The 13,092-nt window shown below is 45.7% G+C and overlaps 2 protein-coding genes across 15 annotated transcripts in view; one reads left to right on the top strand and one right to left on the bottom strand.

The window, feature by feature from the left end:
- The window catches only part of SLC37A3 (solute carrier family 37 member 3), a 50,886-nt gene extending 47,667 nt beyond the window's left edge, over window positions 1–3,219 (bottom strand). For 12 of the 13 annotated variants that reach the window (XR_012653655.1, XR_012653664.1, XR_012653657.1 and 9 more), the window contains exon 1: window positions 2,872–3,172. The gene's annotated coding sequence lies outside the window, so the exon portion shown is untranslated. The other variant, XR_012653656.1, reaches the window with a different exon arrangement.
- Window positions 3,220–3,237: 18 nt separating this feature from the next.
- On the top strand, window positions 3,238–8,936 carry RAB19 (RAB19, member RAS oncogene family). 2 transcript variants are annotated; one of them, XM_075051994.1, is made up of 4 exons: window positions 3,238–3,497; window positions 3,630–3,842; window positions 4,639–4,822; window positions 7,181–8,936. In XM_075051994.1, exons 2-4 carry the CDS (start codon window positions 3,648–3,650, stop codon window positions 7,444–7,446), a joined length of 645 nt encoding a protein of 214 aa, XP_074908095.1. In that variant the 5' UTR covers window positions 3,238–3,497; window positions 3,630–3,647; the 3' UTR covers window positions 7,447–8,936. The 2 variants fall into 2 exon arrangements, with proteins under 2 accessions (XP_074908095.1, XP_074908094.1); XM_075051993.1 differs by having other exon boundaries at window positions 3,241–3,511.
- Window positions 8,937–13,092: the final 4,156 nt, after the last annotated feature.

Below are 13,092 nucleotides of genomic sequence, written 5' to 3' on the forward strand. Positions count from 1 at the left end.
TGGTGAATAAGTCAAGAAAGCAGCATTTGGTTACTTGGTGGGGAATGGTTTTGGATCTAACTGCCTCTTTAGGATGTTGTTGAAAGAATATACCCAAGAGTTGACTTGCACAGCTGGAAAAAAGGAAGTAACTGCGAGGACAGTGCTGAAATCCAACAGCTAGACTCCCTGCTTATTCATTCTCAAGCCCTTCATTGCAGCTCCATCTGTCACTAACTCATTAGTACAGCATGTGGCAAGTCATACTTTCCTGTCCCTACCTATAGGACATGGGTGACATCTGCCTAAACTTCTAGATATCAGATATTATCAGTACTGAGGAAAGGTTACGACAGACACACGGTTTCTAGTGCTGGCTCGTGCCACACTACTCCACTCTGTCAGCTGTGCTGGTGTGGCTGAGGGGACATTTCTGCAAATGGAGTCCGGGAAATGACCCTGATGGGCAGCAAGGTGATGAATCTCTCTCCATGCCTCCGTTTTGTTTTCTCGGCAGAGATCTTTTCAGCTAGATTTCCCTGCCACAGCTCACAAAGCAGCTACACCAACACTCGTGCCCGTGCAACAGAGAGAGCAGTGCAGAGAAAGATATGCTGTACACTGATATCGCTGCTGAAGGTAGAACTTGATTCTGTTCATGCTAGCTGGCTTAAGACAGCTAGACAAAGTAGTTGGTGGGAACTGCATTTTCAGAACATTCAACCACCACATACGTTCTGAATGCTGAGGAGAGGTAAAATAATGCACCAACCCTGTTCCCCAAAGAACCAGAGCTGAAATAAGACAGAACATAATGCCTTTGTGTTCTTTCATATCCACAGGTGCTTTTTGTAATGATTTGTAAATCTGACAGAAGACTTCTCAGGTTCAGCTTCATAACCTCACTTGGAGAAATTAGAAGTCATTGCCCAGACTCCCTCTTATCCAAATTTCTGCTGCTGAAAAGTCTGTATTTCACAGAGGCTTCCGCTCTTCCTTCTAATAACTTTTAAAGGTTTCATCAAGACACCTTCCACTGTAAGAAGTCTTCCTTTCCTGTTCTCTCTATGATGATGCATGCCTGACTGACAAACAGATGCCAGCTGCTACTGGATATATTAATCATCATGGAAACCAAGGCTACATCTGACCTCCAAAACGGAGAATGGCATGGAGATCCTCTGAGTAATAGGGACCCAGCTATTACACCTTTGAGACACTGGAGTAGTGTTTATCCTACACCACACTTGAACACCTCCATTCTCATCCAGGACAAATGCAGCAAGTCTATACAAGATCTGAGACCATCCTGTATCTACACAGCCCAGGTGCAGCTGAGCCACGCTCCCATTCCTCCAGCTAGAACAGCCTGCCCAGGTCTGGCAGCACCTTCTAATAGGGACACGCTTCTAGGCTGCTTGGGTTCATGCAAGGGGAAAAAAAAAAAGCACCTACAGCAAAAGCTGTAGAAAGGCAAGACTAAACTTGGAAGAGGCATCTTCACAAGTAGTCTTGAAATTACATCCATCTAAAGTCCCAGCCCATTTCTCAACATCAATAAATGAAAACTCAGCACCCACACCACTATCACACAGTGCTACTTCCTTTCAGACAGCAGTAAAACTGCTCAGGGCTGTCCCCCCCCAGAAGCTGCATGAAGAGAAAGCAACCCAATTTCCCAGCACCATGGTGCTTACAAGCCTATGAACCATGCAGGCTGTTGGTCAAACACAAGAACTTGCTCCCCCTCCCCTCCCACCAGGCAAGAGCAGATAACAGAGCTCTCCTGAGGAAAGCAAAACGCTGCCAGTTGTGCAACGCTGCGGGAAAAGTTCCTTCCTCGAGTAATCAGTTCACAGCCTGAAGCACGAGATTTACTACTTGATTCGTGTCAACATATGCAAATATAGATCTTATTTGTCCAAGATACTGAGTCTTTTTAAAGTTAAGACCTGGTTTTGACCTTAAAGTCACCCATTTTTTTTTATAGCATTTACTACTGAAATTGTCTGTTCCTCAGAGCTTTTCAATCTCAGCTACCCTTCTAGAAGGTGACCTTGTGGCACAGGACGACACTTTTCACTTATTTACAGCGTAGAGATGACTATGAAAGATTTCGGTTTTCCTTTTTTTCTTTCTTCACCCTGTCATTTTTATATTCAAAACTGGCATTCTCCCTAGGCTAGAAGAGTCTGCAACTAGGAGTTTATCCTTACAAATTAATCTTCTAATTATTCTGAGAATACCACATTAAATTTGTACTGGAGGGGGAGCAAAGGCTAGGAGGCAGGATAAACCGCAGAACACAAGGCTGCGAAGTGCAAGCCTGTAAGAAAAGAAGAGAACCGCTTTTAGGGTGGTAGGCTGCCTCGTCTGCTTGTTTAGCACTATTTACCTTCAGCTAACCGATATTTTGAATAAGCTTTTGTTAAGCTTTCCACGTTCTCCCTTAACCCCTTCACTTAAGGTCAGAATAAGGCACCTTAAGGTCAAAATAAACTACCTTCATAGCACCCTGCCGCCCGCCAGAGCCGGCAGGAATGACCAGAACTAACATTCTAAAATGCAAAACGAAGGAGATGTTTAAACCAAGCCCAACACGCTCTTTTATGCCCCCTTTCCAAACGGAAGGAAAGCGGTACAACCCCAAACCCCCGCCGGGGCCCTCCGCAGCCGGCAGAAGCGGACGCCCGTCACCCGAGAGCCCCAGCCGGCTATCTCCTCCGAACACCGCGCCGGTCCCAGCGCGGTCACGACCGCTGAGGCGGCGACATCCCGACAGACACGCTCCCCCCCCCCCGGCCGCGGTAACCCAGCTCCAGCGGCAGAGACCCGGTCTGGGCCGAGCGGCCCGGCGCACAGGCCGCGGTCCCGCCGGCGGGCAGGGCTCACCTGAGGCGGGCTGAGGCGCCGGCTCCTCACGCAGCCCCGCTCCGGGGCCGGGCCGGCTCCCCCGCTGCAAAGCCGAGGCGGGCGACGAGGACGCGGCCCTTTTCCCCCTCAGCGAACCCCCCCCCCGGCTGCCGGCGCAGGTGGCCCCGCGGCCACGTCCTCAGCGGGGCGGGGAGCCGAGCAGGCAGCGGCGGGGCACGCACCGGCTCCGCCACCCACCACCACCGTTAACCCGCCACGGCCGTTAAACCGCCGCCCGCCCCGCGTCGCGTCGCCTTCCCCCGCCGCGGGGGGGGAAGACCGCCCGCCCCCGCGTACCGGGCCCGGCGGCCAGCACGGCCCTCAGGAAGTCGGTCGGGGGGAGGCGGCTCTTCCGGCGGGAGAGGCCGGCGGGCGCGGCGGGAGCTGTAGTCCGGGCCCCGCCGCCGCCAGGCAGAGCCCCCCCCCGGGCTCTGACCCCGGGGCCTTGCCCGCCTCCCAGCGCTGGGGAAGGGGGGGGGAAGGAGCGGAGCCGGCACCGCTCCCCGGGCTGTGGAAGAGGAGGAGGAGGAGGAGGAGGACTACATTTCCCGGCGGCCCCGGGAGGGCCGGGGCGGGTACAAAGCGGGCGCTACCTGTCCCGGCAGGTGAGCGCCAACAGGTGAGCGGGCGGCCGGTCGGGGCTCGGGCTCCTTCCCCGGGCTGCCGTGAGTGGAGCTGGGCCGGGCGGCGGCTCTTCCTCTTCCTCCTCCTCACCGCCGCGCTTCCCTCTCCCGCAGGCCCGCCCGGGAGCCGCGATGCCTTTCTCCAGCTCCGGCGCGGACGATGCCTTCGACTACCTCTTCAAGATCATCCTGATCGGGGACTCCAACGTGGGGAAGACCTGCGTGGTGCACCGCTTCAAGACGGGGCAGTACAACGAGAAGCAGCAGAACACCATCGGCGTCGACTTCACCGTGCGCTCCATGGACATCGACGGCAAGAAAGTGAAGGTCGGTGGCCGCGGCGAGCCCCAGCCGCTCGGTGGGCAGCACCTGCTGAAGGCAGCAGGCAGAAGCTGGCAGCCTTTGTGGCCGGGGCTGGTTCCGAGGGGAGCTTTCCCTCAGGAGGATGCCCTGCGGGAGGCTGTCACCCCAATCTGGGTACGTGCGTGCTCTCGTGGCTTCTCTGGAGCTACCTGTGGAGAGGGCTCACGCTTTTCCCCCAGAAAGTTCTTTGAAAGCCGGCTCTGGTTTGGAGGGGGTGTCTCTTCGCTCCGGGGGATTGAGTTGGGATGTGAAGGAGGGAAAACCCTCTAGTATGCAAAGACTCTGTCTTGACGCCTGCTTGATTTGGGGGAAGGTGAAGATTTGCAAGACAAACGCCAGAAGAAATCGTTGGCTAGAACTTACCTCTGTGCGCAGACAAAAGTTCAGATGCCTGCCCTTTACATAGCTTTGCTCTACCCAGCCCTGCATCGGGGCTTCTTGGCTCCTCTTCCTTTCCTATTAAAAGGCTGTAATGCTCGGTATCTTCTGGTACAGTTGTTGAAACTGGGTTTCTTGGCCTTTTTGCAAAGCTGGGTTTACCCCTGCAGCTTTCTCTTTGCTCTGTGTAGACTGTCTTTACAGGCATGTAAGTGTCTCTTCAGATCTAGAGGACAAAGCCACACTGTGGTGTAGTAGAATAAGCTGGGACAGGTCTAGCCCCCTCTAGACAAGGGGTTTCAAAAGCATAGATGTTCATGGCAGATGCCTAGGAAGTCACATTCACTGGTCTTTACTACAACTTCTGTCCTTTCTTTTACAGATTCAAGTGTGGGACACAGCTGGTCAAGAACGCTTCCGGACAATAACCCAGTCTTATTACAGGAGTGCCCATGGGGCCATCCTTGCCTATGACCTTACTAGGAGGTCTACATTTGAATCCATTCCTCACTGGATTCATGAAATTGAAAAGTATGGTGCCGCAAACTTGGTCATGATGTTAATTGGTAGGAATCTAATTTTAAATATTATGTTATGTAGCTTTTTTAATATGTATATAAAATCCCCCTTGCTTTCCCCCCACTAGTTAAAGCATCTATAAACTATGCATTAAAGAACAACGCAGTTTTAATTAAAGGAGACCAGAAAGTGTATCATTTTGGCCTAAGCTTAAAAAATGAGGAAAGTCACAGCCTGGTCCTGACAGGACCAAGCCCATTGCAGACAGTGAAACCTTTTTACTTGTTCCTTTCCTGCTGGAATAATGCAACAAGCTTGCTGCTAGTCTAGCAAGCAGGGACAACCTTACTGAGGTTAGAATTGCAGTAAGTCTGACCCTGTACTCCTGATGCGCAGGAATTTAGCGGCTCAATAATTCAAGACGAAGGGGAACATACAGAGCAACACAACTCCTCATTCTCATCTTTCCTCTCTGTTCTTTTGATATGTATGCACATTGCTCTGTAATTGGACTCTGATCAGGTAAGATGGTAGATGAGGACATGGCTTTTCCAGAGCATGAAGTAGTCTGCTTGCATTCCTCCTCCTCCTCCTCCTCCTCCTTTATTCCACTAGCATTCAGGAAACTTTGCCTCCTGAGGAAAGAAATGGGTAGAAATTGTTGAGAATGGAGCTGGTAGGAAGCAATGTGGTTCCTTCCCTTTGTGTTTCAGGTTATTGTTGCTCTTCCCTCCTCCAAGGAGGAAGCTGCAAATGAGAGAACTGGTGTAGTATAATGACAGAGCCTTTATTTACATTCCACTGCTTCTGCCTGTTCCACTGTGGCACTGTGCTGAGAGCAATGCATGCAGCCGCACCAGCCCAAACTGGCTCTTGAGGATAGGCAACGTTGAGCCCCACAGCACAGCAGGCATGGGACCTAAGCTTCTGCTTGTGCTCCTAGCAAATTACTTACTTCTGCTGTGGTGGTTCTTCTTGTTCTTCCTCTGAAGAAACAAACAACAAATTCTGACCTGCATGTAACTGCAGTGCTTGGAATGAGTAAGAGGGGGAGGATCGCTAAGCTTTGGTAGGGTTTTTCCAACTTTTCTCATTAATCTGAAGAACAAGATCTATCTGTGTGTGTGGTGGAGGCTGTTGTTTGTTTGTTTGTTTATTTAAGAAAGAAGTTCTGAAATTGGTAAAAATAAAGCTTTTGTCAAGGATCCAGCTTGGTGCTTTCTTCCAAAGCTGGTGCTGTTTGGTTTACTTTGGCAGTGTTTAATTACATGTAGTCATGTTATACACTTTTCTAACATGAGGTTAAAGTTAACAAATCTAACTTTCCCATCTGGAACTGAAGAAGGAAGGGGTGGGGGGGGGCTCTTTTTAAGAAGGCAAATAACCCTCAAGCAAGGTGGGCTTTAGGGGGGGGCTGTGGCTTTTTTTTTTTTCCCTTTTAGAAAAACTGAAAGGGACTTAATGGGAGGGGAGTTGGCTTATAGATGCTTCAAATTCAAGATCTGAATTTGATCAAGGGTTGTCTTGAAACTATGAATGTAGACTTCAGCCAGGTACTACATGTACCAGAACTGATGATAATTCCACACGTGCTGCAACTACTTAAATATACAAAGGTATTTTATCTGAGGTGTTTCATGACTTCTGGCAGATTTTGAGTAAACTGCTTCAATGAAAAGTTTAATATATATGTGCAGAAACTTTTTAAATAGATGTTTTAAGCATTAAGGTAGCTGGTGAGAATTCTTATCTGTTTTGACGTCATCTTAAAATGACTGACTTGCATAAATAGGTTATGTTAAAATCTGATTTAATAGTTGAGCAGGTTCTTCCTGGGTTTTAGTGGTTTGGGTTTTTTTTGAGGAGATCTGCTTTAGACTAACAACATTCCAGGTCTTCAGAGCTGAGCATCCACTTTGAGATGTGTCAAGGTATCTTGACACTAACATAACACGTGTGGCTTCCACTGAAGGCTGGAAGTTGGAAGGATTGAGGAATAAACCTTCAAGCAATGCTGCTTTGGTTTACTGTGTGCAATCACTATAGCAACAAGATTTCTATTTTTTTCTAAATATTTAACTTAAATGCTCCTTAATGTTTAAAAACACTAGGGAATAGGGACCAACAGTTGCTTCCAAATAATCCTCTGGCACCGCTAATTACAGCAAGTAACTACATGAACACAGGTTTTTAGGTTTTGGATTTTAACTCATTTGATATCATATGATTAGCTGCAGTTTCAATTTGCATTCTATGTTTGTGGCTCTGATGTGCTCACATCTTGTTTTTTCCAGTAATTTTGTTCCCAACATAAATCTATTGTTTAACAAAATTGAATGGATTGCATTTAAAGATTAAGTTTTGAGAGACTAAATTACTGAATTACCTATTTGCCTTCTTTTCAGGGAACAAATCAGATTCACTGGATAAGCGCCAAGTCCTGTTTGAAGATGCTTGCACGCTGGCAGAGAAGCATGGGCTCTTAGCTGTACTGGAGACATCAGCAAAAGAAGCTCAAAACATAGAAGAGGTGTTCATGTTAATGGCTAAGGAGCTAATAGCCCGAAATACCTTACAGCTTCATGGAGAGAACCCTCCAAACAGCATCTACCTTGATTCCAGGCCAGTGATTGCCAGTCCAAGTGTGGAGAAGACTCAGTGCCTCTGTTGAAGAGAGATTTCAGGAACAACTTGGAAGTTGTCATTCTTCTGAGGCTGTTTCATTTTATTCAATTCATGAAAGTGTGCTGTGTGGCCTCAGGCCACCTCTCTTGATATCTCTACCTTGCAGCTTGGCTTGTAAGTATCTTCAGAGATTGTTGTTGCTGTTGGTAGCACAGGTTGCTTTGAACATGGCAGCTGATGCTTTAACATGAACTTCTGAGCTGAGAGGACTCAGGAAGCTGCCAGCCCTTGCCTTAACCAAAGAGAACTGTAAAAATTATTGCCTTTAATAATATCCTTGAATGATTTTCTGGCTGTGTCAAGACAAACTTGCACCAGAGCTCTGCACTGATTTGACCCTTCTAAGCTGTTTGTTCTAGTGCAAGCTCTTTACTCTTTGCCAGTAGCTTTAAAAAGTCTGACACATGCTTGGACAGTACTAATCCATTGCTGCTTAAATTTTCATTCAGGGGTGTCCCGATGTCAGGCATGTAGCCACCCATCCCAAGGAGCTTAATATTTGTGAAAGAGTACATGATTTCACATCTGTACTGACTTCCTCACCAGACAAACCTGGAGATATCCCTGGGGTTTCATAGCAGGCAGAATATGATACACTAGGGTCCCAACCTTCTTCCTGGGGTGAAAAAAGTTGTCTTTCACTTTACTAATTATAAGAATTGTTTCCAGTAGTGATCTCTGCCTTCCTACATAGACTTGCTAGGAGTAATGAAGCTTCCAAGGCACCAGTAATGGCCTAAATCAATGCTGGGGTGAAAGGACTTTGCCGCCCCCCCCCCCCCAACTTGTCTTGCTTTTGATGTGCTGATTTTAATCAGAAGCCTTCTGTAGTTTGTGTGATGGACTAAAGGCAGCTTGAGAGTATGCCTGTAGATTTTTTTCAAGGGAGTGTGAAGAAGGGATTCAAGCTCCTGTAAAACTCAGCAAGGGGTAAGATGGTTTAATTATGTAACCTCACCTTAGAGCAATAAGGGAATGGTATGAGGCATACCAGAAAGCTAGCCCTAGGCATGTATATATGCTACTGCTATGGAGACTTAACATCTTGGTAGCAGTAGAAGGTTTTGTATTGCTCCTCCCACATGCAAGCTCTGCTATTGGGGGCTCAATTCTTCTATGTACTGGAACTGAATTGTTTGGTGTTTGGGGTTGGGGGTTTTCTTTTTTTCCAGTAGGTGGAAACAGGGAAGAAGGAGGAAAGAAATCTTATACAGAGGAAGTTTTTTGACTGCAATCTTTCTGTACCAAAGTGCATCACTTAGTTACTGTTAAGCTATAAACTGGAACTCAAACTCTGTAATGATAAAATACAGTCTGGGTTACATGCAAAGAAGCCCTGAGAAGGCTGGTATGCTGCTAGCTTACCAGATGGCAGTCTACCCATGTTTCACAAGTTCTTGGAAAATAGGGAAAAACATGTAGCAAATATTTCTGGAAAATCTTGTCTGAGAAGCACAAAAAATAAAGCAGAATGAATCATTGATTTATAGTCTTGCAAATATTTCTTATACAATCAATGCTTCCTCTGGCCAGGTTCTTTGCTATCACATCCAAAGAGCAGGGGTTAATTCAGCTATGTGCAAACTGAGGGAGAAATCTTCAATGCTAGCCTCCAAGCCTTTTGCTATAGCCTGCTGTGGAGAAAGCTTCATCATCTTCAGGCATCTTCTTCCTGATGTTTACTTTTTAAATCTTAATTTCATCTTGATTTGGTACTAGCCTGTAGTTGCATTTTTGCATATTTAAGCAACAGTAAACACCGTAACCTTTCAGAGTAGCTGAACAAGTAGCAATCCAGCTTCCAAACAACTAGTTTCTACACCTTTTACCACTAGAAAAACAGCCAAATATAAGTTCAATATTCTTGTGTTTCAAATCCAAACTACTCCTGGTAGTAGTTTATACTTTTTTTTTTTATCCACACTTAAACTGCTAGGAAACTGTGTTCTATTTCAGATACACCAGAGATGGTATTTGCAGCAAATACTAATCTTCCATGAGACCTTAACAGAAAAGTATTGTGTTCATCTCCCATTATACTCTTTCATTAGCCAAGAACTGGATGAAGGATCTTACCAGCAGAGCATTAACCTTTGTATGGTTCATTGGGTTTACTGCCTTAGAGACTACCATATGAAGCTATTTTGCTTACCGTCAGTATGGAGACTTCTGCAGGCTGATGCTCCTTTAACTGCCCAGCACTGCTGGGTTATAGGGCTGTGGCCATTCTCTTCCCGCACACATGGAGCTACTTGCGAAGCAAGTCCTTCCTTGGCAGAAAACTATGCAACACGGGATCAGGAAGAACAGGCTTGTGATTGTGCTTTGAGCTGTACTGTTCCCTTTCCTTTAACAGGTGTAACAGGCTCCTTACTACTCACAACTAGTCTTAAATACCTACCCATTGTGCAGCTAAACCACGTGACCTCTTTTGGTTGGTTCTGTTTGGCATCTTCCACAAGCCCTTTGGGCAGTTCTACTGAATGGTTTCCATAGGGTCACTTTTCATTCACATGAGGACAGCTTAAAAGGCAAGCTGCAGCAGCTGCTAACAAGAAGGTTCTTCAAAGTGTCTATTAGTAGACAGTATTACTCATGAGGTAATACACGAAGAAAGGTATAAACCTAAAAAACCTCCTTTATTATAGCATGTTATTCTAGGCTGCAAGAGAGCAACCCCTAGATTAAAAGCACAGTGTAACTTCTGTTATGCTGTTATGCCCCTCCCCATCACAGAGCAGATGGAAGCATGCAGCTATGACAATGGAAGTAGCATTAACTGCTATGGAACATTATATTAATGTGTTTGTTCCTGCAACATCATATGCCAATTCAATGTGCTTCCTGACAGCATCACTAATGCACTTGTACAAAGTGTAGATGTTGTTTACAATGCTATCCTAAAAACTACTACTGTCCCACAGTTTTAAAAGCTGCACATGCAGCTCAAAGGTTCACTTGTTAAATTTTTATCTACTTGGAAGAAGTATTTGAATGTTAGCTGTGGCACATTACTTGCACTGGTATCACAGCCACACCAGGTGAGACTGAAGCAGCACCCATGTAACAGGGTAACAAAAAAACCTAGAAGCATTTTAAAATGGAGCAAACTGACACCTCCCAGAAGCTGACAGGCTTAAAATCAAACATAAGTGCAACCCAGTGATGTGGAAGGCACATGGCACCGCCTGTGTGGTCAAGCTTTTTTTTGTACATAACAGGGAGGCTCTTAACAACACAAGCTCATGTTCTTATCTAATCATTCCAGTTAATGCTTAAGTATAGTTGGAAATGAGACAGAGAAAGCAATTTTCAGGCCCTGAACAGAGAAAGCATGCTGTATCCTGGAGCCTTCTTGCAGGAAGGAGATGCGTGCCTGCACTTTTGGACAAGGAACTGAAACTGAAGCTTCCCCCAGCCAGGCGAGTGCTCTAACCACAGCACTGTTTAGAGCTGCCCCTTCCCAGCTGTGGGCTGCCAACAGGCAGATTTTTATACATCTTGGTTCCCAGCCACCACATTTGGCTACAGGCAGGGGGGCTTTAAATACTCATTGCTCAACACGCTGACTCCTGTAGCCATTTTCAAGCACCTCTCAAGCAAGGGTGTTAAGGACTGGAACTACAACAGGCAATGCTGGGATATCATGAGTCCTCTGAGAGTAGTTTTAGATAGGCCAAGAGCCCCTTCTACCTAAGAGTACTTCAACTTTTAATAGGAACTTGCAGTTTAAGAGAGGTAGGACTTTTTAAAGTCTTTTAAAGCACTTCTAGTGCTGTTATTCTAAAAATCGACCTTACCTTAACTGCCTGCACAGGCTCTGTCTACGCAATCACATCAAGCTATTGCCAAACAGATGTTGACTCTGGCTTGACTGCAAGTGACAAATAGCATACCCATGGATAAAAGCAACAGCAGCAAGTAAGGGCAGAAATTTAGCATATTTGCAACCTCACATTTCCTTGCTCCAGCTGTGTCCATAAACATCACTGCATACTACAGTTTTCACTGCCAGGTCTGTCTAGTTCTGCTTACCTGAAGTGAGGCTCACCAAGTACAGTTTAAGAATGCCTCTCTAATGCTAGCACCAGAGTAAAACTGACTTTGTAGCAATCTGATCCCAACAGCGCAGTCCTGTACTGTATCTCTGTCCTAAGGGACTACATGTGAATTCCCTCATTTTACACTGCTGCAATGTTAATAATTCCACCTATGCAAGTTTTGTTCCAAGCTTGAGACACCTCATACCTCACAGTATCCTCCAAACAGAAATCTATTTTGTACCTGCTGTAGCAGGAAAGAGTTACTTGTATTTCATTAAATGAACCAGGCATCCCCTCAGCAAGATTACAATACACCTTGGGTTACCATTGGGAAAGAGCTGTCCTATCAAGATTTGAACAAAAAGCAACAGAGGTAGCAAGAAGCGCTCTTTGCTTGTATGATCACATTCAGACCAATTAGAATGGGCAGCAGACGCTTATTTTGCACTTAGCACAAGATGCAAAATTTTATATCAAACCATATGTATATATTCTTGCATAGGGAGTAAAGTCAAGGCACTTAAAGTGAGAGCATGTGTCAATTTCAAAACAATAGTCTTCAGGAAAAAAAAAGATTTTGCTGGTGGGAGTTTATGGAGTCTTCATACCTTTTTCATCTTGACACTACTCTCATTGGCCTCTTCAGTTTCTGTACCTTGAGTATTTGCTTAAAGAAAATGTAGCACAGCCTAAGTCATCACCACCCATATTTTTACATTTAAATCTACTGAATTTATTCCTGTTCTTACAGAGGAAAAACATAGCAGCCTACTAACATACTTCAGTCATTTCAAAGGCCCTACTCTTTTCAGTCATTCCAGTTTGGGGTGGGGGATGTGGAAATCATAGTTCAACAGCAAGCTTAGAAACAGGCCTACCACCAGCAAGTGACGCACAGCAGTACTGCTTGATGACAAATACATGCAGTTCTTTAACTTACAGAACAAGAACCCCATCTCTTCAAAGCAAGAGATCAACAGAAACTACTTGTCACACTTGAATACATCAGTCACTGTGTAGCTAGACAGAACAGCCTCCACCAAAGCAAGTCACTTGCATATTCTCAGCTTCCCCTGTAACACATACAGAAGTAGGTTTAGAAGCAGCAGCATCCACCATTGTGCCACATGTACACCCCCACAAAAAGTAAGCGTGCCATTTATGACCCCTTATGAAGGAAAGCTGATGCATGTGCTCTGGCTGGCAAATTCATTACCTTTTTCCATCTTAGCAGAACACATCTTTGTGAAACTTATGTTTGAATGCAACCTTCCAATAAGATATTAACAACTTATGTTCACTGTGTAGGGGAGAAAAAGCTAGCTCTGCTTCAAAACTTTTCATTTTTTCTGTTTCTCCCTGTCAGTTTTAAATGTCATTTGCGCAAGTTACATTCAAATCCTTTTCTCCCTCTGCTACTTGCCTCTGGAAAAAAACCAACCAAACCAACCCAAAGATGGGTTTAGACTGTTCAGTTAAAACTTTTCATGGTCATATCCCTCAGCATCTGAATATGCTTCTAGTAGTTTACTGCCAAATTTTTCTGCAGAAGAATGCCTTTTTCTAAACACACAGTCTTAAAGCAGCAT

This window comes from Buteo buteo, chromosome 19 (genome assembly GCF_964188355.1).
Source record: "Buteo buteo chromosome 19, bButBut1.hap1.1, whole genome shotgun sequence".
NCBI lineage: Eukaryota > Metazoa > Chordata > Aves > Accipitriformes > Accipitridae > Buteo > Buteo buteo.